This window comes from Telopea speciosissima, chromosome 9, assembly GCF_018873765.1.
Source record: "Telopea speciosissima isolate NSW1024214 ecotype Mountain lineage chromosome 9, Tspe_v1, whole genome shotgun sequence".
NCBI classification, from domain to species: Eukaryota; Viridiplantae; Streptophyta; class Magnoliopsida; order Proteales; family Proteaceae; genus Telopea; species Telopea speciosissima.
In genome coordinates this window covers 56,788,005-56,815,328 of record NC_057924.1, presented here as the reverse complement: position 1 = coordinate 56,815,328, position 27,324 = coordinate 56,788,005, and the positions used below count along the sequence as shown (strand labels likewise).

The 27,324-nt window shown below is 38.6% G+C and overlaps 1 protein-coding gene and 1 long non-coding RNA gene across 3 annotated transcripts in view; one reads left to right on the top strand and one right to left on the bottom strand.

Annotated features, from left to right (window-relative positions):
- The window catches only part of LOC122640832 (membralin-like protein At1g60995), a 60,872-nt gene extending 47,303 nt beyond the window's left edge, over positions 1–13,569 (top strand). For both annotated transcript variants that reach the window (XM_043834079.1, XM_043834080.1), the window contains exons 9-14: positions 201–317; positions 11,255–11,340; positions 11,543–11,649; positions 11,751–11,842; positions 11,942–12,018; positions 12,902–13,569. In XM_043834079.1, coding sequence (XP_043690014.1) covers positions 201–317; positions 11,255–11,340; positions 11,543–11,649; positions 11,751–11,842; positions 11,942–12,018; positions 12,902–13,387 — 965 coding nt within the window. In that variant the 3' untranslated portion in view covers positions 13,388–13,569. The remainder of the gene's footprint in view (positions 1–200; positions 318–11,254; positions 11,341–11,542; positions 11,650–11,750; positions 11,843–11,941; positions 12,019–12,901) is intronic.
- LOC122640835 lies at positions 1,784–20,447 on the bottom strand. Its single transcript, XR_006329764.1, has 3 exons — positions 20,039–20,447; positions 16,169–16,172; positions 1,784–1,802 (listed from the first exon to the last, which is right to left on the bottom strand). It is a non-coding gene; the product is annotated as an uncharacterized LOC122640835 (long non-coding RNA).
- Between the last annotated feature and the right edge of the window lie 6,877 nt (positions 20,448–27,324).

The following is a 27,324-nucleotide window of genomic DNA, read 5'->3' as shown; positions in this document are numbered from 1 at the left end:
ATAATATGCTTAAACATTTGTCTCAGTCATGATTCTCATGAACTGTAATCATGTTTGATTGCCGTGGCCTTGGAGAATGGTTTTATGGTTCCTTAAGTACAGATAAAGCAAATTTACTTTTGTGGAAATTTTTTTCTCATTTATGGGTAAAGATGCTTAGATTGGAGTTAGTCTGAATATGCTATCCTTTCTCCTTGCAGATTACTTTGTGACGAAATGTGGTGTGCTTATGATGTCCCTGTTTGTTTTCTTCACAACAACCATGTCAGTTTCCTTTACACTCAGAGAGACGCAGACACGCATGCTGAAGTTCACAGGTAATATTTTTCTTTCTCAAAGGAAATTTACACAGAAGTAAGGTGGATGTCAGTTTTTTGGGGCCTTCTTGCACCTTCTCTGACTAGTCTTGTTTGAATTTTTTATGTTGTTGCTGTTGTAACATCTCCTTGTATCTCTACATTTATAGAACATGTAAAAATAATATGGGCTGGTGTGAACACCATGTGGTCTTGTGGTTCTTTAATATTTATCTCAGACAATTTCGAAGATTATAAAAACTGAAAATTGCAGGATTTAGTAATCCCTATTACAAGATATTGTGGATTTCTATCACTATGTAGACAAGCTTGTAATGTTGCTAGAGAGTTTGATACTTGGGGTTCTCTGGATTGTACAATTTTTGGGCTGTCACTCATTTAAAAAAATGCTTTAGGGGTGGCAATGAATCATCGTAGGTTGGCTTTGGGACATGCTAGGACACGAGTATAACACAAAATGGAAACCCTAGCATGGCCCAAAAATTAATGGATCATGTGGGTCAACCTAAACACGACTTTGAAAATTCTTCCGAACCTCAGCATGACATGTTTAAGGGATGGCTAATGTTCAGGTCAACACAAAATGACAAAGCAAAGTGAAAAAAAATCCAAATGAAATGGTTACACTGATTATTTTTCGTGTTAGCAGCTTAAATGAAGACCATTTTGTCTCTCTCTCTCTCTCTCTGATGCAGATTCATCATCGAAATGGACTTGTGTTATTAGGAATAAGCCTAGGGTTGGGTTCTATACATGTTGGGCCTATGATCCATTGGGTTCTTGACGTAATAGGCCACTTTCGTGGGCCTAAAACGTGGGTAGTAAGATTGCATATAGTCCTTTATTAGGACGTAGTTTCTTATACTTGGTTTATTTTTAGGTTGTTTTGAGTTAGTTCGATTAAACCGGTTCTATGTGGTTAATTTAAGTTGCATCTTTTATTTATTCTTAGCTGAGTTCGCTTATGGGATCTGCCATTCCAACTCTTAACTCTCTTTAGTTATTTCTTTAGCTAACTTAAAGTCATAGGCATGTTAGGAACTTTAAGTCTTACTAGGTTGTTCAAGCTAGAGTAGGTTAGGCTTTTCCTAATCACACTCCAACTCTATCTTTAATTGTCAATAAAAAGCAATCAAGGGCTCATTCCATAGCCAACTATTTGTACAAAGAAAACTCTGCATCTTTGCTTGCTTCTTCTCCATTGAAGGCCTCTTGTGAGTGATCAAGGATTAGGTTGGTGTCTGATCCAATCGAACAACCTTGCGGTGTGAAGCCAGGGTGTTTAATTTATGTTTATTTCCAATAAAATAAGCCCATTATGTGACTTATCTGCATTCTTCCTTGCTTAAAAAAACTCGACATCGAGTTTTGTAAAATGAAGGAATCAACTGTGTAGTGAACATCCGTCTTCAAACCATAACAGTACTCAGGCAGGGATGCTATTTCTCCTACTAGCATTGCTTTTTTTACTGCTCTTGCTTCATCCTCCATTCCCAAAAATGTCTCTGAGGCTATGTCTGACCCAAAGTGGAAGAAGGCCATGTCTGAAGAAATGATGGTTCTTGAGAAGCATGGTACTTGGACTCTTGTAGATCTCCTCAGGGGGAGAGTTCCAGTTGGATGCAGGTTGTTCTATACAATTAAGTATCGATCAGATTCACTGTGGAAAGATATAAGGCCCGGTTGGTGGCCAAAGGGTACAGTCAAGTGTATGGCATTGACTACCAAGAGACATTTGGTCCTGTAGCCAAGCACAACTCAATCAATGGCAGCCAATAAAGACTAGCCATTGTACCAATTAGATGTAAAGAATGTCTTTCTCCATAGTGGCCTTGAAGAAGTGTACATGTAGCCTCCACCTAGTTTTAAGTTTTCGTCAGCAAAAGGGAAAGTGTGCCTCCTAAAAAAGGCACTTTATGGCCTCAAGCAATCTCCTAAGGCTTGGTTTGAGTGATTTAGACAAGCCATTCTAAGGAATGGATATTCACAAAGTCAAGCTGACCACACTTTGTTTATCAGGCGAGGAAATGGTACAGTTACAGCTCTCATTGTTTATATTGATGACATTGTAGTAACTAGGAATGACAACGCTGAGATAAGTAGATTGAAATCTTACCTGACCCAACAGTTTGAAATTAAATATCTAGGATTTTTGAAATACTTCTTGGGAATTGAAGTATCAACATCAAAGAAGGTAATCAATATGATGAAATACTAGAATGGAGAGAATGACTTGTGTCAATGTGACATAGGCCAGCTTTATTTATGATAGAATAGAGGAACATTCTAGAATAGAGTACAAGACAAAAATACCCTTATGACAATTCTACCCTTGTACCCATATTACAACACTCCCCCTCAAGTTGGTGCATATATATCTATCATGCCCACTTGCTAACAATAGAAACAAATAACTTGGGACTCAAGCCTTTGGTAAGAACATCTGCAAGCTGATCATCTGAAGGAACGAAGGTAATGCACATCTGAGCACTATCAAGTTTCTCCTTGATAAAGTAACTATCTATCTCCACATGTTTTGTTCGATCATGATGAACAGGATTATGAGCGATGCTGATTGCAGATTTGCTGTCAGAGTACAACCGCATAGGCATCTCTACCTCAATTCCAAGATCTTGCAACAAACCTTGGAGCCAAAGAGTCTCACATATACCCTGGGCCATAGCCCGAAACTCATCCTCTGCACTAGAACGAGCCACAACAGTTTGCTTCTTACTCCTCCAGGTGACAAGATTCCCTACAACATAAGTGCAGTAGCCAGAAGTAGAACGCCTGTCATCAGGTGATCCAGCCCAATCTGCATCTGTATATGTTTCAATTTTCTTGTGACCATAGGGAGAAATAGAAATTCCTTTTCTTGGAGCAACTTTCAAGTACCTCAAAATTCTGTAGACAACATCTAAATGTGTAGAATAGGGATCATGCATGTACTGGCTTACCAGACTTACTGCAAAGGCAATATCTGGACGAGTGTGGGACAAGTAAATCAAACGTCCTACCAATCGTTGGTACTGCTCCCTATTCATAGGTTCTCCTTCCTTTAGCCAAAGGTGACAATTAGGTTTAACAGGGCTGTCTGCTGGCTTGCATCCAAATGTACCTATCTCAGACAATAGATCCAAGGTGTACTTTCTTTGAGATAATGAGATTCCTTTGTTAGAGTAGGGAACCTCAATACCCAAGAAGTACCTAAGCTTCCCCAGGTCTTTGATCTCAAACTCAGTGCCCAGAAATGTTTTCAAAGAATCAATCTCCTCCTGGCTGCTCCCAGTGATGACTATATCATCTACATATACAATCAACATAGTCACATGTTTGGTAGTTCTTCTAATGAATTGAGTGATCTGCATTGCTCTGCTTGAACCCAATGGAGACCATAGCTTTCTGAAATCTACCAAACCATGCCCAGGGAGACTACTTCAACCCATAAAGAGCTCAATTGAGCTTACACACCTTTCCTTGAGTCTTTTGAGAATCAAAACCTGGTGGAAAATCCATGTAGACCTCCTTAGTCAACTCACCATGCAAGAATGCATTTTTTACATCAAGTTGGAATAAGTTCCATCCCTGATTTACTACATAAGACAAGAGAACCCTCACAGTGTTCATCTTAGCCACTGGAGCAAACGTCTCCTGATAGTCAATTCCATACGTCTGGGTGAAGCCTCTAGCAATCAGCCTACCTTTGTATCGCTCAATGCTCCCATCAGCCTTTTGTTTAACTGCAAACACCCATTTACACCCTACAACTCTCTTTCCCGGTGGAAGCTGAACCAAATCCCACTTGTTATTTTTATCAAGGAGTCTCATCTCTTCCTTCATAGCTTCTTTCCAGTCCAAGTGTGCCACTACCTCCTGCCAAGAGTTAGGAAGAGAAATAGAGGACAGGGAAGCAAGAAAGTTCTGAAAGTTAGGAGATAATGAGTCATAGGAAACAACATTCGAAATTGGGTGCTGAGTGCAACTACGTTTACCTTTCCTAGTAGCCATAGGAAGGTCAAGAGTAGGATCATAATCAGAAGTAGGAACAGATGGAAGCTTACCAGAGGGTTCAAAGTTAGTAGAACTTGGAAACTTTGCAATCAATCTTAGAGGAAAGATGGTAGTGGGCCTGTCCTGGTCGAGCTTGTCCTTCCTGTCATATGTCAGAAGTGACTTATCTCCCGAAACCATTTTTCCATTACCTAGCTGATTACTTGGCTTAATAATGGGTTCAGTGGGCACAATAGAGGACAGAAGAGTCTCCCCCTGAACAGAAATCTGACATTGCTTTTGTTCCTGACTAGTAACCCCATCCTCAAGAACATCCTCCTCTTCCCAAGGCAGATCTATGGGAATTTGAAGGACCTCTTCCTGGTGAACAGACTCCCCCTGAAGAGGGACAGGGTAAAAGGGAATATTTTCCTGAAAAATAACATCCATGGAAACAAAAAATTTTCAGAGGAAGGATGTAACATTTATAGCCTTTTTGGGTAGCAGAGTATCCCAAAAAAATACACGGAAGACCCCTGGGATCTAATTTCGCATGTACATAATGATTCCGAACAAAAGCAACACAGCCAAAAACCTTAGGTGGAACAGGGAAAGTGACTACCTAGAAGAGTTTCACTAGGGCTCTTATTATTTAGGACACGAGACGGCATCCTATTAATAAGAAAGGCCGCCGTGGTGACAACATCTCCCCAAAAACGAATAGGGACATTCATAGCAAACATTAATGACCGAGCAACTTCTAGGAGATGTCGGTTTTTTCTCTCTGCCACTCCATTTTGAGGTGGAGTATCTACACAGGAAGTCTGGTGAACAATCCCATGGGCAGAAAAATATGATTGAAATGCCCCAACCGAATATTCAGTCCCATTATCAGACCTTAGAATTCTAATTTTAGCATCAAATTGGGTTGAAATCATGTTATGAAAATGCTGAAAAATAGAAAAAACATCACTCTTCTGGTGCATTAAATAAACCCAAGTTGTTCATCTAAAACAATCAATAAAAGTCACAAACCAATGGAAACCAGAAGAAGAAACCACACAGGCAGGGCCCCACACATCGGAATGAATTAAACTAAAAGGAATTAAACTACGATTATCCGACACTGAGTATGTAGATCTGGTTTGCTTTGCAAAAATGCAAGCATCACAATGAAAATTGTTCAAATTACAATCATTAGAAAAACTAGGAAATAAGCTAGTAAGAGTTCTTAGCGGTGGGTGTCCTAAACGACGATGCCACGCGTGTAAATCAGCAAGTGCTTTAGATCCAGATCCTGGGAGAGAAGCCACGGTAGATAATGCAGTAGGAGGCTGCTCTAATAGGTACAGGCCACCTTCCATCTTACCACATGCAATCGTACTGCCCGTTTCCAAGTCCTGAAAGACACAGTGAGAAGGAAAGAAAGTCAGTTTACAATTGAGCTCACGTGTAATGCTACTAATGGATAACAGGTTAGTAGAAAAATTCAGGACATGAAGAACAAAAGATAAAGAAAGGGAAGGTGAACAATTTATAACCCCCTTGCCAGATATAGGAGAAAAAGATCCATTAGCAACCCGAACTTTATGATTACCAGCTAATGTATAATATTGGGAAAAATGTTTTTTAGAACTTGTCATGTGGTTGGTAGCGCCAGAGTCAATAATCCAGGAAGTGGATCTGATAGAGGAGCTCTGACCATAAAACAAAATACCTGTAGAAGGACTGGCAAAGGAAGGTGCAGTAGTGGCAAAGGCAACACTGGCATGGGCCGAAGGTGCTGAAATAGTAGATTCCAGCCTTGACATCAAACTCCGCAGGTGGGTCATCTCATCGGTAGAGAGAGGTATACTGGAAGAATCGTCCTCAGAGATGGACTGATGGGCAGCACTACCTCCAGATTTTGGCTGACCATGCCCACGGGACTCAGGTGGACGACCATTAAGCTTCCAACAACGATCCTTGGTGTGACACTCTTTCCTACAGTAGTCACACTTAACAGGAGATCGCCCAGAAGGGGCAGCAGAACCACGATTCTGAACAGTAAGAGAAGCCACAGAGGAAGTCAAAGCCCCTTTAGAGGGAGCCGTATAAAGGGCAGCACGCTTCACAGGAGGAGGGTGAACCATAGCCTCACGTTGGCTTTCTTCAGAAGCAACAATAGCATATGCCTGGGCAAGGGTTGGAAAGGGATCCTTATTCCAGATATGTGCACGAATGGGATCATACTCCATATTTAGTTCGGCCAAAAAATCATACACCCGAAGCTTTTCTTCCCATTGACGGTAGGCAATAGTGTCAGCCTGACACATAGCAGTAAACTTCCCATAGAAATCCAAGGTTTGCCAAATACCTCTCATGGCATTGTAGTACTGGCTAAGAGTAAGATCCTTCTGTTTCATCTTATGTATCTTCCGACGGAGTTTGTAGCACTGGGATCATTACCATCTTTGGCAACACTCCAGACATCGGCAGCAGTCTCCAACAACAGATAACTCTGAGAAATCGCAGGATCAATAAAGCTGAGTAGAAAAGACATCACCAGACACTCGTTGAGATCCCATTTATCCTGGGCCTTCCCTGCAGCAGTTGGACGAACAGAGGTACCCATCAAATGGCCTTTCAAACCACGGGAACCAACAACAAGCGAAACAGACCTCGACCATATGAGGTAATTATTGCCATTCAGTTTAACCGAGTTAGTCTGGAAACTAGGGAAATCCTTCTCGTGATGTACAAAGGTTCCTCCTTGTCCAGAAGAGATGGCATAATTTCCGTCGTCAGACATGGCCGTAGAGAAGAAGAAAAAAATATCACAACGCTTAATCACAGAAGCACATAAAAAAATCTCTAAGAGTAATGGGAGATTTACTACATGGTAGAAGAGAAAAAAGGACCCCTAGTGGGATACATTTACCACCAAAGGAGGCAAAAGAAGGGAGGTAGGGAAAAAAGGAACCCTATGGCTGTGGGTGTGGAGGCGGAAAAAGAAAGGGGGCGAAAAAAAGAAGGGAAAAAGCAAGAAAAAAAGTGGAAGAGAGGTGGGCGGTAGGTTTTGCAAGAAGAGAGAGAGAGAGGCGGAAGAAAGAGTGGAGGAAATGGTGGTGCTACAGTGGTGGTGGTGCTGCGATTTTTGGAGAGGTGGCTGCCAGTAGTCTCTTACACATGACGAAACCCTAGGTCGATTCTTAGCTCTGGATACCATGGTGAAATACTGGAATGGAGAGAATTACTTGTGTCAATGTGACACAGACCAGCTTTATTTATAATAGAATAGAGGAACATTCCAAAATAGAGTACAAGATAAAAATACCCTTATGACAATTCTACCCTTATACCCATATTACAACACAATATTTGCCAAAGGAAGTTTGTTCTGGACCTATTAAAAGAAACATGAATGTTGGGTTGTAAACCAGCAAACTCCCCAATTGACCAAAATCACAAGCTTAGTGAATATTGTGTCTCTCCTCTTATAGATGCAAGGAAATACTAGAGATTGGTTGAAAAACTGATCTATCTCTCCTTGACTCGGCTAGACATCACTTATGCAGTTGGAGTTGTGAGTCAGTTCATGGACATTCCTAAGAGTGGGCACTTGGATGTTGTTTATCATATCATCAGGTACTTGAAATCTTCTCCAGGAAAAGGCTTTTTATATGCCAAGCATAATCATTTGAAGATAGAAGCTACACTGATGCCGGTTGGGCAGGTTTAGTTTCTAACAGGCGATCTGCATCCAGTTACTGCACCTTTGTGGGTGGTAATCTTGTTACTTGGAGGAGCAAGAAGCAACCAGTTGTAGCTAGATCTAGCACAGCGGCAGAATTTAGACATATGGCTCATGGAGTGTGAGAACTCATATGGCTGAAGTGGTGGATTCAAGAGTTGGGGTTCGATTCTGAGGGACTTATGTGGCTCTATTGTGATAACAAGGCTACTATAAGTATTGCTCATAACCCTGTTCAACATGACTGAACGAAGCACATTGAGGTTGATAGGCACTTCATTAAAGAAAAGTTGGATTCTGGTTACATTTGTATTCCCTTTGTGAAGATAGGTGGTTACATTTGTATTCCCTTTGTGAAGATAGGTGATCAAGTGGCATATATCTTCACCAAAGGTCTCATACCTAACCAATTCAATACCCTCTTGTGTAAGCTGGGAATGCATGACATTTATTCTCCAGCTTGAGGGGGAGTGTTAGAATTTATGTTGTTAGGGGTAATTTTGTCACTTGCTTATCATAAGTCATGTTAAATTGTAATTTTACTTTTTGCTCTTTTTTCCTTTTTCCTCATCAGGGAGGCCTATGTAATTTCCAGAAGTTGTTGATGACAAAATAGGTGAGTGGAATCTATTCTCCACTATCATTGATTTCTCCCAACTCTTCTTCTTCCTTCTTCACTGCTCCTTCTTCTTCTTGCTATTAGATCTTGTTCCTTTACTAGAATCAACCCTCATCTAGTTTCTAATTGTCTCATCTTATAATTAAGTGATGGTCAATCCTAGTCCTAGTTCTAGTTTGTTTCCTAGTATATTTCTACTTTTGTTTATTATTTCTATGATTCCTAGTAGGATTAGGAATCTTAGGTTGTACCTTGAATTCATATATAAATAAAGGTTTCTGAGAGGGGACTGCTAAGTTCAATCTCTCCTAACATCAGTCCCCTTCTCTCTTCTCCATCCTCTCGGCCTTGTTGTTCCTGTGTTTATTCTGTCACACTAGTAGTGATAGGACTAACAAATCACAGGCAGCAACAATGGCAGAAAACAAAGAATTACTTACTTGAGTATTAATGGAGAAGGAGAAAATATGCCTAAGCATCCCACCTAACCTCGACTGGAATTCCATCAGCCATTAATGGTATCCCACCACAAAGCACCGTATCTCACAGCCATTTGAGTCTCACAAAATAAAAGAAAAAGCTCAAGCCAAAATCTCATTAATCAAATTCGTGTGCAAGGCTGTAGCCCCTTACAAACTTATATAGAAGACTAAAAAACAGACTCAAACACTAAAAAGAAAAGGTCTAACCCAATCCTTAACTAGCAAGATATTATAAACTAACTAGGAAACTAAAATAATGAAAGAAACTGACTCAAAACATGACTTCAACTAAACTAATGAAGTAAATCCCGTATTCCGATTTTATACCCATATTTTAGGCCCATTAAAGTGGCCATTACAAGAAAACACATGGAATCAAAGGCCCAATGCATACATAACCCCACCCAAGGCTTATTTTGAATAAAATAAGCCCATTATGTGACTTATCTGCATCAGCTGATCTGGATATACATTGAAATCTCTATTTTACCCTTTTTTTTCTTAATAGTTGTGTATATCAGTATTGAATCTGGGTTTTAGTAATCTGTTTCTGGTGAGATTACTAGTTCATGATCAGAATCGATTGACTGATTGATTGTTCTTTTTTTTTTCTATTCTACTGTTTGAAATTACCATTATACCCTTCTCCTGGTTCAACTAGGATTGGGTTATTTCTCATGATCTAATATGTAATCAAACAATCATGCACAGAGGGCCAACACTGCCCTACAAGTTTGCTGAAAACAGAGTACCAGTTGATGATTCAATTCTGCCACTGTGAGATCAAAACAGGGTATCGCTGCAGCATATGGAGAGAGAAAGATTGTAGCAACTAGCAACCAGAGGGCTCAGATCAGGCCCAAATCCAAGTTGAAGAGTCTAATCACAACGTCTTATAAAAGCTTAAAAAGACAAGGCAAATCCAGAGAACAGATCTAGGATAAATCAGAGAATCAACCCAGTCAGAATCTCCAGATATCGAACAGCACCAGCGAAGGGAGAATTTCAATTACTCTTCATCCAAGACTTGGATCAGCACAATACCAAGGTTGAATGACCCATATAAGAGGGGCTTCAATGCCCAAAAATATCAGGACAATCCGATGGAGGGATAAAAAGTAATTAGGAGATAAAAAATCTGCAGAAATCCTCAAAAAACAGGGTACCACCAGCTTACTCCATAAGCAACAATCACAGCAATTTGAGGAGAGCATTCACAGCAATAGGAAAACCTAGTTCTTTGTTAACTCATCAATTAGGGCTTCAAATAAAACAACGATACAGCATTGGTTGCTGTGGACCACAAAGGAAATCCCAAAAGGGACTCTCAAGGTAACAAGGATGGAGAGAGACAATGGATCTCAATGCTCTGATACCATGTGACAATACAAGAGCACGAAGACCTGCAGCAAAGAGGAAAGAAGAGAAACAGAAAGTAGAGACACTGCCATGATTGTGTTGAGAATGGATTACACCAACCGTGAGCTCAAGAGGGGATTTATATTAATCACAACACAATTACAACCGAGTTAAAACATTAAGTATTCTAATACCCAAAATACCCCTCACTAACTTAAACTAGCAAATAAAGCAAAATACCCATAACCGGGACTAACACTTAACAACAACTCAACCTTGTCCCAACTAAATGGGGTCTGCTACATATGTATACAGTAATGTACTTTTATCTCCAGATATCGAACAGAACCAGCGAAGGGAGAATTTTCAATTACTCTTCATCCAAGACTTGGATCAGCACAATATACCTATCGAATCTCAGGGCTGGCTGGACTTTGGCCTGGGCCGGGCGTCATATGTGATTCCCAAGCCTGGCCCTAATTTCATTGGGACTTCACTGGGCTTGGTCCAGGACACGCTTGCACTGAAAATCTTAGGCCCAGGTCCTGCCCAATATGGAGTCTGGCCACCTGTTGCCAACTCTAACTGTGCAGTCTGTATGTACAGGTGCCTTGTCCTTACAAGAAAAGTGCCAGTAGGACAATTATTCTACATCCTCTTAAGTAGATTTGCTTTAGACACTTAAGTGGCTACACGTTGGTATTCCACATGTCTTCAGATATGACTTGTACTAACTTTTGGCAAATTTTTGCAGTGCAGCTTCAACACCATGCTCGACATCAACTTCCAACTTTTCAGTTGATCTTTGTGCATGTCATTGAGTCACTAGTCTTTGTACCGGTAAGTATATCTCTTATTTGTTGATCCTCCACTTTTGCTCAGTACAGGGCATAGAATACTTTCTAAATATAAATTTTTAGTTTTTTTTTCTGATATATTGTTTTTGTTTTCTTTTGATAGTTTCCCTACTAACATTAGTCCATTTTCCAAACAGCCTTGTTAAATTTTGACTAATTTTATATTTTATGCATTATTTCTGCAGATAATGATCGGCATACTGTTTTTTCTGTTTGAGTTTTATGATGATCAGCTGCTTGCCTTCATGGTTTTAATTCTTGTATGGCTGTGTGAACTGTTTACTCTGATCAGGTTCTCTCTCTGTCTTCTCCACTAGTCCCCTTCCCCAAGTGTGTATGAAATCCTCATATTAATGCTGGTCTTGTATGGATGTGATCTTCACTGAAATGCAGTGTCCGGACACCAATATCAATGAAGTTCTTCCCTCGCTTCTTCTTGCTCTATTTTCTGGTGTTTCACATATATTTCTTTTCGTATGCTTATGGTACTCCCTTTTATCACAAATTTGTGTTCTAATTCAAGTCACTATCTATGTTTATGGAAAATCATGTACTGTTTCTCTGCCATCATTTTCTTTTTCCAGGTTTTTCATATTTAGCTTTCTCTGCAACTGCAGCATTCATGCTACACCTCATCCTATACTTCTGGAACCGCTTTGAGGTAACAATGTTGTAATAACGATGACCATTAGTCTTTTCATAAAGTAAATTTAAGAGCATCGGGGATATTTCTTCCAAATTCACACCCGATAATTTCACTGCAAAATATTAAGTGATTCCAACTGTTTTTACACTTTATTTCTATCAAATATGAATTAACCTGCATATGCTTACTATGGTTGGATTATTTTTAGTATACTGCATTTTAGTGTGTACATTTCGTTTCTGCTTAACAATATAAGGATCACTGAATCTTTGCTCCTAATTGTTAGACCTTCAACTTGCCTCTGGCCCTATTTTCTGATTTGGGGGATAGATCAAGGATTAAAAACCTGGAATTGGGATCCAGAACGATTCTGATCCGGATCTGTGAAGAATTGGTCCCAATAAGCCCTAACCTAGTTTCTGTACTGAGACCAGCCGATCTGGATTGGTTTGAATCAGGATTGGCCTTCACCGATTCCGATCCAAATCGGCCGATCTGATCCCCATTTTTTTGTAACACTGGGATAGACGAAGACACTCTACTGATTCTCCGTTGTTGTTTTGAGTTGTAATAATCTACAAGTGAGCACAGATTTAATAGGTCGTGTTATTTTGGTTGGTGGGTTGCATAGTTTTCAAGGCGACCCAAGGCATTGGAGGGGTGCCTAGACAACAAGGTGCCTGCCTAGGCATGCAGTATATGTAATCTGGCAATGATCAATGTTACATAATTATGCTTATATACAACATAGAAGCCATATATTTCATCAAAAAAACATAGAAGCCATATAAGTATGACCTAATATAAGAAAACCTACATTTGTTGGTTAACGCTTAAAAGTCAGATTCATCTATGTTTTTTTCTCAATTCTGAGTGTATTGACTCTAATTCATCTCAGGTCCCAGCTCTACAAAGATTTTTGCAGAACCGTCGATCTCAGCTTCAGCAGCCTCCAGATTTCCATATCACTTCCTCTACCATCCTGGCCTCGACGTTGCATATCACAAGATTAAACACAAGGAACACAGGTGCAGTTAATGGGGATCCTGGTTCTTTACCTGCGCATAGACCTGGGCTGGATGAAGCTAGGTCGCCCAACGATGCAACCGAAGAACCAACTGAAATTAACAACTCAGATACTGTGGACAGTCCCCTACAATTTCCTGAACCACCAGATCCTCAACAAGCAGAAGCAAACACCAACCCTGGCTCACTTAATTCATTCAGTTCATTGCTGCTGTGGATCTTAGGTGGGGCATCCTCTGAAGGCCTAAATTCCTTTTTTTCCATGTTCAGAGATGTGAGAGACCAGGGCCAAGTTTTTGAAGATTCTCCACAGCAGGAAAACCGAACAGCCCAGAGTTCTAGATGGTGGAGGTCATAGGAGTTGAGGTTGTTCGCGGGTGGTGGTTGTCTAGCCTGGTTCCTTGTGCTTGGTAAATGTGGGCCCAGTTATTACATTAAACAGCCTTCTGAAGGAATGTTGCCCCAGAAGTGTTCAAACAGCCTGTGTATAGCTGATGTTGACGAAAATTGCTTGGTTTACTGTGATGTATCATGTAACCCCCCCCCCCCCCCAAAAAAAAAAAAAAAAAAAAAAAGAGAGAAAGAAATGCACTAATAAATTAGTGAAAGTGATGTTTTTGTTAGGGGCTGGCTCTCTCTCTCTCTCTCATTAATAGTTGTCTTTTGATATGTTAGCTGTTTAATTCTTTTCTCATTGTTTGTTTTTTTTACTTTTTTTTTGGTTTTTTGAACTACCTATCATGATCCATGGGAGTCAAATTTTCTTCCATTAAGCTATGTTTTATTTGGATGTAAAATGGTCGGAAGTAAAATAGTAAAAGAAAGGAACATGAAGTATCTAATTATAGAGTATGTCTCATGCAGTGAAAAGGATCATGAATAGGGATGTAAACGGATCGGATTTGGATTGGATGTGATTGGATCCGGATATTCCCTGGCCTAATACGGATCCCTCTAAACGGATTCAGATGCGGATTGAATTAGAATTTTTGACCATCCGATGGATACGGATGCGGATCGGATTCCAATTTTCGGTTATCCATTTACATCCCTAATCATGAGGTCTTTTAGTGGGCTAGTTATTTTATCTAGAAAATTTGTAAAATAATAAATATTGTAAAATATATGTCCAACTTTATTTTATGAAGTCAGTTTCTCTTCTCCCATGGTGATGATAGAATCTCCTCACCATGAAGTTTTGTACCTTTGATTAGGATGGGGAAGGATATTTTCCATCATGTACAATAAGGGATGAGAGTTAATGAAGATACAGGAGTCTAATCACAGGTTTACATCGTTTGTGGGAAAGGAATTCTTCCTCTAAGGGTGAAGGAAAACTTCATCTTTTTATTTAATCTCTAACAATTTTTTCAAAGCATTTTACAAAGCAAATGTGGCGTATATAAGACAATTTTTTGGAAGGTAACAAAAGAGTGTACTTTCCCTTACTTGCGGAGGGTTTCTCACATTGCCCGTGTGGGTAGGACTTTGCACACTCTCCAGAACTTCATATTTGTTTATCTCAGTTTTATACTTGATTGTGTATTTCCATTTTGTGAGTTTGAGCACAACCATGTAGAACTTGAAAAGGTTTGCAGTAAGGGAGTGCATAGGAAGCCATTAGGCAGTTTTATTTTGGAGGCCAATTCGTATACACCCAATTGCACCAATTGGGGGCATCTATGGTCTTAAGGAAAGTGCCCATTGGTACATCTCAGTTTGATTAGTTTAGATATTCTAGAGGAAGGCACTTTCCTTCAAACAGATTAGTTTCATCACCCTCAATAGTCTTCCATTAGTGTTTTATAACAAGACCTCAACTCTGCCTCCTATGCCACCATAATCCATTGCAATAAAAAGAAAATTGATTGCATAATAAAATAAGGGTTTTCTTCCGCAACACTATAAAGAGTGAATAAGTATACTATTATTTCATTTACCTACAATTGCCTTTGCAATTCTCAGTTGGCAATACTCGTTGTCTTCTCCCTTACATCGCAAAAATCGCCAGGTGCTCCTGGCCCTGCTCCTCGTAGCAACCAGCTTCCGTCGCCCCTGCTCTTTGCTCTCTTGTAACCATCGTGCTCCCTTGACCATTGCTCCTCGTAGCCAATACCCCCTCCTTGCTCTCCATCGATCCCCAACCATCACTCTCCTCCCTCCTGAACTAGACCACCACCGCTTCCATGTTCTGTCTCTGACAATCCCTACGTACACAGGGAGCTTTTGTTTGCCAATTTTAACCCTACACTGTTTCTATACAAGACTTATCACATGTTAATTTATAAATTTTGCTCCTCATTCTAACTCAAGAAAAAGATTTATTAAGGGTATGTAAAAAATAGTGAAGCAAACTGATTCATTCTCTATAGTGACGTCTAGGAGGACCCATAAAATAATAGAGGTCCACTCAACCTGTTTAAAAAATTGATCAAAATCACCATCAAGAATTAACACAGTATGATCTGCAACTACCATTTTTGATGGGCAGTCTGCTTATGATGTGAGCAACGTACAGAATCGTGTGTAACACATAAAACTGTAAATTCTTCACAGAATTGTGTATGCCACATAAAAATGTATGTGCGTATATAATGAGAATATAAAATAAATCAAGCACATACATAAGAGGAAAGAGATTTATGTGGTTCGGCAATACCACTTATGTCCACGAAGTGAAATCCAACTTCCACTAATAATCAAGAGAATATAAATAGCACAATCCTTGCAAGTTGATGCCTAGACCCAAGCCCCCGGTACACCCCTTTCTCCTCTCATTCTCACTACATTGGCACCTCGCTTAGTCCTTGTACACACCTTGCATCCATGTTGTATCCCTTGGACTCTCACTTGGATCCTCAAATCTTGAAAGCTCGCTTTGGCATCTCAATACCTTTCATCGGTCTACCTCTCTTCTTTTATAGGACTCATCTTTCAACCTTGGAAGACTCCACTCACTTGGAAGACTTCATCTTCTTTGAGACTTCACCTCCTTGAAGACTCCAACCACTTCAACTCTTGGAAGACTTCTTTCTCTTGGAGACTTCATCTCTTCTACTTTCTTGGAAGACTTCACTCCATTTAAAAGCCTTAACCACTTTGGAAGACTTTACCTCTTCCACAATCTTGGAGATTCCACCTCACTTAAAGACTTCAACCAACTTGGAAGACTTTGCCTCTTCTAGTCTCTACTTTGGTGTCTCTACATCTCCCCATTAGAAGACCTAATGGATACCCAAACGGACCGTTGAACCAAACTCATAAACCTCTCTAGATAAAAGATACCAAATCCAACAATGTCAAATCCGAGAAAGAACATGAAAAAGAATCAATAAAAGAGGTAAGAAAAGATAAAGATGAAGATGGAAAAAACTGAAGATCAGATCGCCATTTAGAAACATTGTTCAAAACTATTATTAGATTTGGAATAAGAATTTTGAAAAGGAACTTGATTGTGATGAATCCAAATGAAATATAAAGTAATGACATGACACTAAAAAATCAATGGCTTCCACCACCGAGGAAAAATTAGTAGGGAGAGTAAGAAATAAACTAAGAATTGAATCATTCGATCATAGTTCAGTTCGAAGACTCAAGATCCCAAAGCAGCCTTTTTCTAGAGAACTCACATGAGGGAAACATATAAAAAAAAAAACACATGCCAAACAGATTCCGGTTTTTTTTTTTTTTTTTTTTACAAAAATAACACAACTCATCATTAGGTGTCCATTTAAAAATTCTTAATGTAATAGCCATTATGTAACAATTTTCAAACAAACATTTTAAACTTAGGATAGAAAACAAGTCTCCACAAAATTTCCACTATTTCTTTAAACCAATAAGACTATCATTAGAGGATAAAAATCTAAATCCCTAGTTAGTAAAAAACTTTAATAGATAAAAACACTATTTCTAGGGAAAATATTAAAAATAATCTTGTAATTCTAATAATAATCTGGTAATTCCTTGCGTGTTTAGTTGCAACAAATCGTGTAAAAGAATGATTAACAGATTCAGGCCATGATTTACACAAAGGGCAACTAGAAGCCACCACTGGTGACCATTTTTTTGGGGTTAAATATGCATGCACCCCCTAAATCGTCCAAAAATTCTGCATATCCTCCTTAAAATTTTGATAATTTCACATGTACCCTCTGTTTCTTAAATTATTTTATATTTAAGTCCATGTCGTTAATATTAGGCATTAGATGTTAAAAATTTTGTTTATTGATCAAATTACCCTTTCTTCTAACCACCATATAATTTAAAAAGATTTTTTTACCCTTCCCTATTTGTTCTTAAGAAACTAACCCCACCTGCTGCTCCGGCGACCACCTCTTGCTCCGGCGACGACCACCTGCTGCAGTTAAATTCTTCTTTCTTCTTCTCTCCCATTTCTAATGTAGAGCTAGGTCACAAGTGAGTCAACCCCATATTATGCCTTCCAAGATTGAGATGGAGAGAGCTGTGTTTACCAGGAAGATACAGAGAACTCCTGATGGAGCAGGGAGGCTTAAGAGACCCATTATAGAGATATTGGGTTTGCGATATTGGGATTTCGATGTTTTGAGATCAAGCCAGAGAAAGTAATGACCTGGTCAGTAAGGCAACTATGAATCAGGTAGAGATATCACTACCGAGAACTTGAACTGAAACAAGAGAATATTTTGGAAGAGGAGGAATTTCAGCGATGCAGAGAAGAGGAATGCAGTGACAACGATGGATGGGAAATCAAAGACAATTCTCGTCTTTCCGTCCAAAGTTTTTTTCTTGTTCTTCGATTTTCAAAAGAGCTGGAACAGAAGAAAGTTTATCCTTCTAACTGTAAGAAAGGGAAGCAAACAATGAGAAAATATTCAGAATCAATGAACACAAAAGTCATGGGATAAGGATATGATCAATTAATTAAGCTTCAAATTAAGAACAAACTACAAAAAGCATTTTCCCATCTTTCAAATAGGCTATGCCAAGTTTCGATAATTAGAAAGTATCAATGAAACCAGCGATTAATTACTGAACCAAACACCAGATCAAATTCCCTGAAGCCGAATAAAATTAAAATCTGATATAAGAAATTGTAGACCAAAAAGACAAATCTTTTTCTTGAATAAGGAACAGAGGTAATAAATGCCTCTTCTATTCAGAGAAAGTTCTCATTAATGGTGATCAAAACACATCCTAAACAGGACGAGAAAATTAGGTTTTTAAACCATAAGCAGGAAAAAAAAAAAAACAGAACAACCTTAGATGAAGGCGGAGGAGGACTGGAGGAGAGATTGTCTTTACCACTAAACCAACAGAAAAAAAAAAAAAAAAAAAAAAAAAAAGATGCAAAAATGGGTTTTACCAATTCCAACGCCCTAATCCCATTTAACCTTTTAAATTCTGTTGTTGGGGCTTGGGCTGGACTTTAATGGGCCTAGGCCCCACAACAATCTTCCCCTCCAGCCCATGAGGAAGGATATCCAGCACGCGACTCTTTAGTTGGAGTCCATCCCGATCAATGCAGTGCAAAGCTCAAGTTTCTCCTTGGGAACAATCTTGGTCATCATATCTGAAGTTCATTATGAATTTTCTTAAGCCGTAGTAATTGCGCGCTTATCCACTACTTCACGTAGTCAATAATATCTCACATCCATATGCTTCGTGCAGGAATGATACATTGCATTCTTACTTAAGTCCATACCACTCTGCTCCCTATTTTCTCTTTCCTCGAAAAACCCGTATTGTATTTTCTCGGGATAATCCTATTCGACTGGAAACTGTTGTAAGGACTAGCTCATGATTTTTCTTGTTTGGAGTTCTTATCTCCTTATTTTTTTTCCCAAAAAAAATTCTCCTTAAATTTCTTTTTTGTATTTTTAATTAAAAAAAATCCAGCGAGGTTTCCAGGTATTGGGACGAACCTGATCTAAACATGGATTAATGATCCCATACTTTTTTTTTTTTTGGGTAAATAAATGATCCCATACTTTAAATACCTTATAGAGAGTTCTAATAATTGGTCCAGGAACTGAACTGAAAGGGTGATTTGATTTTTCTAATTTTAATCAGTTAGACAGTTTGATTGAATAAAAAATAAGGGCAATTATTATCACTACCCTACACTTAACCTATATTTATTAAAACTATCCTACCTTAAACTTCTTTTCTGAAACTACCCTGCTTTTGAACTTTTACATCTCTTTCTACCCTCATGTTTTTAAATACTCAGACTATCCTTCCTTTTCATCTAGTAACCTTTAACCTACCATTCTTCTTCTATTTTTTACTATTTTTGTCAAAAAAAATAGTAAAAACCTAAAAGCACTCATCTACTTCTTCTCTCCCATTTTTTACTCTATTTTTTTTTTTTCTTCAATTTTTCTATTTAATTAATTTTGAAAAAATTACATTGCCAATCCCTGAGATTTATATTAAATACAAAACAACCTCCTATATTTTTAAATTACACAATCACACCCCCTAAGTGGACGGTGTTACATAATACATTTTAAGTATCAATTTTGCCATTTTCAAATATCCTGTTAATACTCAACAGAAAATTCCAACTTTGTCTTCTTCCCCTAATTTGAAGTTGCCTCCATGGCTGACCTGAAACTACGCACGGGTATTCATTTATACATCTAAATCTTATCTCCCTCATCTCTTCTCCCTTTATTTTCTCGGATTTTTTTCCCTGTTCTCATTCATTCGCTATTAATCCTAAAAAACCTGCAAACCCAAACTTTGAATCTCGACCTAACATGGCCTTTGTCGAGTTTTCCGCAAAGGTTGCAACGAGAATTGCAGCATCAAACCTTGTTTGCAACGGATCAAAAACCTAAAATCCCAAGCACATGCCACGGTCTTCCTCGCCAAGTTCTATGGCCGTGCTGGGCTCATGAATCTCATTAATGCCAGACTTGAACACCTCCGTCCTGAAAGCAAAACATTGGGAATCAAATTACGTATATAAATCTTAGAAATGAATATTTAGATAAAATCACTAAATAGAAAACGAACAGACCTCCCAACCACCGTAGCGAGGGTCTTGATGTAGCTATCTATGATTTCGTCTCTTGTGGGTTCTCCTTCAGGTTTCTCTATAACAATGAGCCAGTGCTCAAAATCGCAGCCATCGAGCAATATCATCTCCTTCGGCGGACGATTGGACCAGTTCGGATTGGGATTGTTGAGAGATGACGCCGTCTGACGCGTTGCAAAGAATCTCAAACCAACCGGTAGAAACCGATGAAACTCTGTGAGGGCACTCTGTGAGGGCAGTGACGAGAGGTCGGATTCGAAGAAGATGTGAAGGATAACGAAACTAAGAGCCAAACCAGGAACTGAGATAGTGCTTGAAGTGAAAGATCGAGAAAAAAATAGCTGCTACAGATGGTTTGTTGATCAGAGTCCGACTCAAGGACGCCACAGCCATGTTTTCTTCTCCCCAAAACCCTAGCTCAGACTTGGGAAAACAGAAGAACAGATGCAGCAGTTACCGAATATCAATCTACTCAGAAATCACAATCTGGGTTTTGAAACTAGTCCCCTGGTTTCTTCTTCTTCTTCTCAAAGTAACCCTCTGTCAATGGCGTTTTCTGAGTCTTTAGCTGCTCAGATTGATAAGCAGGCATTGGAGATCGATCGGATTATTCTATCACAGGTAATAGGAAGGATTAATCTCAAATGGGCTTTCTTCCTTTTTCCTTTTTCTAAGCGGGTGAAAAACAGAACGAGAGACTCAGATTAGCTCAGCAAGGGCAAAGGCAAACCTGTCCGGCTCATGAATCTCATTGAAGCGGTTCTGAAAGGTGCTCCGATGGTTCAAATCTCCTCCGAAGCAGCAGTAAACCCATGCCCTCCCTAAACCTCATTTTGATTCAAGTAACAGGGCAGAGGGAGGGGGTGGTAAGCTCAAACCCCTAAGAGGTATATTAGTCATTTTAAATCATGAATTACCAATAGCATACCTCTTAACGGGAATGATATAACTGAGTGGGACTGACTGTAACAATTAATCAAATCTCAACGGGGGGTGTGGCTGTATAATTTAGAAACACAGGGTCGCTCTATATTTAATACAAACCTCAGGGGGTGATAGTGTTATTTTCTCTTTAATAAATATAGGTTAGTGTAGGATAGTGATAGTAATTGCCCCCAAAAAAGAAGCTTGATTCACTAACTTGACTGGCTAGTAAGTGTGTCAGTCGTTTCCGGTATTTTGAATTGGTTCAGGATAAAATATATAAAAAATAAAAACTGAAACAGTTTTCAGACTTTCAAATGATTTTCGTTTTCATTTGGTTTCTACGGTTTCAATCGATTTGGTTTATGTGGAATAATCTGTTAAAGCAAATTAAGTTGTGAAGGAAATTACAACATCATGAAGATAGAGCTCTACAATGTCAACTCTGGTACATTTCCATCCTTTTTACACAACTCCACAAATACACTGGAAGGGTTTGGTATGGTTTTGGTTAGATTGTACATACATATTACATTTCATTCGGTATAATTCAATTCAATTCGAACCAATGATTTTTTGTCTAAAACTAAAATTAAATTGTACCAAATAAAATTTTACATTCTAAAGTCAAAATTGAACCTAATTATTTGGTTCAATTTAATTTAGTTTTACATGGCCAATTTGGAAATTTTGGATAAAAATTTTCAATCTGGTTCTAAATTGACACCTTTAATGATGGTTCCGAGTTCCGACCAAGGTTTGTAATCTTAGTTTCTGAATCGGATCTGGATCGCCCAAACTTGGGTAAATATGAAACTTTTGTCCCTGTTTTTTTATTTAAAAAGAAAAGAAAAAAAAAAACTAATTTTTTATCTTTTTACCCTTATCTGTATAGGTGGATCGGATCGATCTCGACCGATACCAATCCGATCCAGCCAATATCAGCCGATCCGATTTGAGATTCCGACCAATCTTTTTATTTTTTATTCTTTATTTTTCACAAAAACTATGCCTCACACGCTAATCACTACAATTGGCAAGAATCCTGGCCATCCATTTTTTAATCTGGCCAGCCCTAGTACATTTATGAGTTCCGCATTGAATTTTTGGGAGCACTTTGATCACGCTTAAATCCTAATTCTTCGGTTGGGGAGGAATTGTCGTATTTATTTTCTTTCCTATATTTTAGGAAGCTTATTTTGAAGAAAATCTACACAAAATCACCAAGGTTATCATTCACGGTTTGGAATTTTTTTCATGTGCGGTTTCTGACCGGTACTGTTTGCAAGTTTCTTTCTTTCCTATTTTTAACAAATGAGGTCAACATTGAAGCACATTAAAGGACACCTATTATAACCGATTTATGAAGATCCTTTCCACGGTTTGCAAGTTTTTTCCTTCCCTATTTGTAAGGAATGAGGTCAACATTGAAGCACATTAAAGGACACCTATTATAACCAAATTATGAAGATCCTTTCCACCTCAGAAGATTTTAATGATAAGCATTCCAGCCTTGACCGAATTACTTCTACAACCACCTCTTTCTTAATTTAGTTTTTATTAATTTTATATTTTTAATTGTCAAGGAGTCTAGCATAGATTAGAATTTATTTTGATATATATATTTTTTTATAATGTAATTTTTTATTTAATCGTAGCCATAGGATAGATTGCTAGGTTTTTGAAAATTAGAATTTATTTTTCTTATAAATGTGAGAGCTTTGTTTATAGGAGTAGTGAAGAATTGATTAAAGAAAGTTTACTCCATTGAGTATTTTGGAACCTTGAAGTGTTCTCTCCCGTAACCCTGAAAAGTTATGTTGCATCCTTGAAGAGTTGTAATTTTCCCGTGTCCTTGAAGAGTCACGTTAAATCCGTTGCGATGTCTTTCTCCTTGTATTTGTGTGTTTGACTCTCCCGATCCGTGTCTTCCAACGAGGCTGCATTAATTCCCTTCAATTTTGGCTATCAAATAGTATCAGAGCACGGGAGGTTGTCGCCTCTTGACCATCCTTGAATGCTTGGTTATTCAGTTTTTCGGCCATTGACGACCCTTGAATTAGAATGCTAATAATGTCAGTTTTTAGGACCATTTACGATCATTTTAAAGACCTTTTATTGCCCAATTAGTCAATAAGCCCATTTAGATCCCAATTAGCCCAATTACCTTGAGCCCGATTATGGACCGAAAACAATCAACCAAATGGAAACTTGACCATGCCCTAGCCTACGAGGCCTGAATACCTAAACGAACAGAAATGGTGTGGGCCTTAAATAGGTGGGGACCGATTAGGCTTGCCCGAAACTGATCGGACTCAACTAGTTGACACCCCTAACTCCAACCGTTTCATGAACAAGTCAAGATCTGAATGTACCTTATGTCAAATTTTAGCATCAAATTCCTTCATTTACTCTCTCATGAGGAATTCCCTATCATTTGTCAAGTCCTTGACACTATTACCTTCGAGGTTAGGGTCAAATTCCAATCTGCTCCCTATTGTATCTCTCCTCTAAAAACCCATATTCTATTTTCTTGGGATAATCCCATCTGACTGGAAACTGTTGTAAGGACGAGCTCATGACTTTTCTTGTTTGGAGTTTATCTCCTTATCTTTTACCCAAAAAAAAAAAATCCAGCGAGGTCTCTAGGTTTTGGGACGAATCTGATCTAACATGCATTGTTCCCTTTTATGTGGAATAACCTGCTGAAGGAACTGAATCCTCTACTTTCGAGCTGCCCCTACTTCAATCGTTATCTCCTCCAATTCCTCACATGAGAGCGGAAATGACCATCCTACCCACTGCCCAAGATGGGGTCCACTCCCTCTATTAGAGGAATTGGAGGAATTGGAGGTGCCCGTGAATTGGAGGTGATAATTATTCTACTGTTGTGTGCCCCAGACATAATAAGGTGACAAAGACCTCCTTACCCCCACTCGGGCAACTGGCAGTAGGGCAGCTTGGAATCCTTTTGACACAACTAAACAAACACACTCAAAGGGTTTATTGGTATGGTTTAGGTTTGATTGTAGAGGTTACACTTTATTGGGTATGGTTCAATTCAATTAGAACCATGCAATGATTTTTAATCTAAAACCAAAACTAGAACGAACCAATTAAATTTTACATTCCAAAATCAAAACCGTACCAAATTATTTGGAATTTTCCGACCAATATTTTATTTTTCATTTTTAATTAAACTTAATGCGCCACGTTTCATACTGTTCGATTTATAGTTAATCCTAATTCAATTATGATTATAACTAAAACCGTTTTAATACTATGCGAGTATATCTATTACTATAGGTTTTCAGACACGATAATGAAAGATTACGAACCATGATTCCGACCAATCTTTTTATTTTTTATTCTTTATTTTTCACTAAAGTATACCCTATGGCTCATACTATTGGCCAAAGATCACGTTGGATTAAGTGATTAACCACGCTAATCACTACAATTGGCAAGAATCTGGCCATCTATTTTTTAATCTCCCAAACACTATACTGGACGGTCAGATCTTTTCCTCCTCATATATATATTTTATGTTTTTACTAAAACATTTTTGTGAACGTTAACAAAGACACGTGGCGAAGGTCAGATGGAGTTGATCCATCTGATTGAAAATAAACTCAATTGAACCCTCCTGTCAGAACCAAACGGACCGGGTTGAACCATATGATCTTCTTGGTAGTGATTACTAATTGGATTAGATAAGATAATCTCCCTTAATATTTAATTAAAGATCATTATTAATTTACTACAGAGCGAGTCGTATCAGGCATTCAGGCAGGCGACGGGGTGCTACAACCTTCTCCGTTCTTTTTATTCTATATTAATTAAGGCGCTGCTATATCTCCGACCTCACAGTTATCCTTTTACCGGACACGTGTTGACTATAAAGCTCACCAAGATCCTACGTAACTAACTAACTAACTAAATCCTAATGCAATTATGATTTATTATAACTAAATCTCTACTTGTACCTCGTAATATACAAATATATAATAAGAATAGGTTTCCGACCAGTTTCCTGAGAAAAAAATTTAATCTAAGAAAAAGGCGGGAGGAGATTGAAAGAAGAAATTTTTAATTAAGATGTCTGAGAGTTCAGAGATTAGTATTCCAGTTGGGTTTAGATTCAACCCAACTGAAAAGGAGCTTATCTGTGAATATTTAGCCAAGAAGGTTTGGAGTTGTTCAGGCAACCCTAATTTTATTTATAAGCAGTTCTCTTCAACGGCGGTGATTGAGTGTAGTGAAGTATACAACAAGCATCCATGGCTTCTTATGGTTTCTACTGAAGGTGCTGCTTATAGAATGGAGAGAGATGGAGCTGTTTACTTTTTTGTTCGAATGACGAAAAAGAATGCAAATGGTTGGAGACCTAATCGGAGGATTAATGGTGATATGGGTTTTTGGAAATCAACTTCTTCGGGGAAACCAGTGGTGGATAACCATGGAAATGTGTTAGGTATGAAGAAAAGTCTTGTTTATTATGTCCTCAAGGAAGGTGATGATGAGGGTAAGAAAACCTGCAGTTCCCATCAAAATGGCGGGTCTAAAACAAGTTGGATAATGCATGAATATAACTTAGTGGATCCTAAAAACCCTAATAAGAAAGAGTTTCAAGAGTGGACATTGTGCAGGATCAGCAACAGTGGAAGAAAAAGTAGTTCTTGCAATACTACTACTACTTATGGTTCAACATTAATGGAGGAGGAGATTCTTACACACCAATCCGGAAAACAAAACAACCTATCTCAGCATCAACATGATAATGAAGCCATAGTTTCATTTGAAACTAACCAACAACAACAACATGAGCAGCAGCAGCAAGATGATGAAGGCATGGTCTTCGTTGAAACTGAACACCAACAACATGAGCAGCAGCAGCAAGTAGTAGCAGTTTCACCTTTGATGAACTCAGAAGAGTTGTGGTTAGAAGACAATGAGTTTATTCAGTCATGGGAAACAATGGAGGAGGAGATTCATCAGCTACAACAACAACATGAGCAGCAGCAGCAGCTGCAAGATGATGAAGCCATAGTTTCGGTTGAAACTAACCAACAACAACAACATGAGCAGCAACAGCAAGTAGCTGACCAGCAAGTATTAGCAGTTTCACCTTTGATGAGCTCAGAAGAGTTGTGGTTAAAAGACAATGAGTTTATTCAGTCATGGGAAACAGCCACACTAGAGAGCTGGATTTGTTCTTCATTAATGTCTATTGAATCTTCTGAATTAGGAAATAAACTCTTCCCTGATGAAGACAATGAATTTATTCAGTCATGGGAAACAATGGAGGAGGGGATTCATCAGCAACAACAACATGAGCAGCAACAGCAAGATGATGAAGGCATAGTTTCGGTTGAAACTAACCAAGAACAACTACAACAACATGAGCAGCAGCAGCAAGTAGCTGACCAGCAAGTATTAGCAGTTTCACCTTTGATGAGGTCAGAAGAGTTGTGGTCAGAAGACAATGAGTTTATTCAGTCATGGGAACCAGCCACACCAGAGAACTGGATCTGTTCTTCATTAATGTCTATTGAATGTTCTGAATCAGGAAATAAACTCTTCACTGATGAAGACAATGAGTTTCTTCAGTTTTCAAATAATGCTCTTGTTGATGATGACAAGTTCTTACCGGAAGAATCCCAATTACCTCCCTCCAAGAGGAAGAAGACTGTTCCATGAGGAGAGATCATCTTTGTTCAAAGATCCCTTTTGTTAATTTGAAGAATTGAAAGATATTTAGTTCTTTGTTTTTTTGTTTTTTGGTGATGAAAGCTATTTAGTTCCAAATCCCTACTTGTACCTCGTAATAGTACCCTTATTTTTTATAATTATTTAAAAAAAAACGTATCCACTACATGAGGCTCCCGTCACTGTAGGATCTGGGGAGGGTCATAATGTACACAACCTTACTCAATTAACATCAACTAAAAGTGATTCTCCACTGTTTTTGGGCATAGTTGAAGAGCTCCATCAGCTCCTCATCCCCATTGATGGACCTATTACGGTCGATGCCAACATGGACAATTGCACATCGAGCTCTCCAGCCCCTAAACCACAATCTAAGGTCGCGTAGAGCTTCTTCAAGCTCTTTCTTGCTTATTTGACCATCTCCATTGGTGTCAATCCGTTTGAACCACTCTCTTAGCTTCTCAGGAGACATGGGAGAAATTACAGACTTAGGGTATGCAACATAATGAAGCATCTTGTAGTAACTTAAGATGATCAGTCACATAGAGGTAATTAGTCCTACAAGAAGAGGAGACATTTATAGAGAGCTTCCCTTGTTTATGGAAGCCTTTATTCAAACATTTCTTTCTCTTATC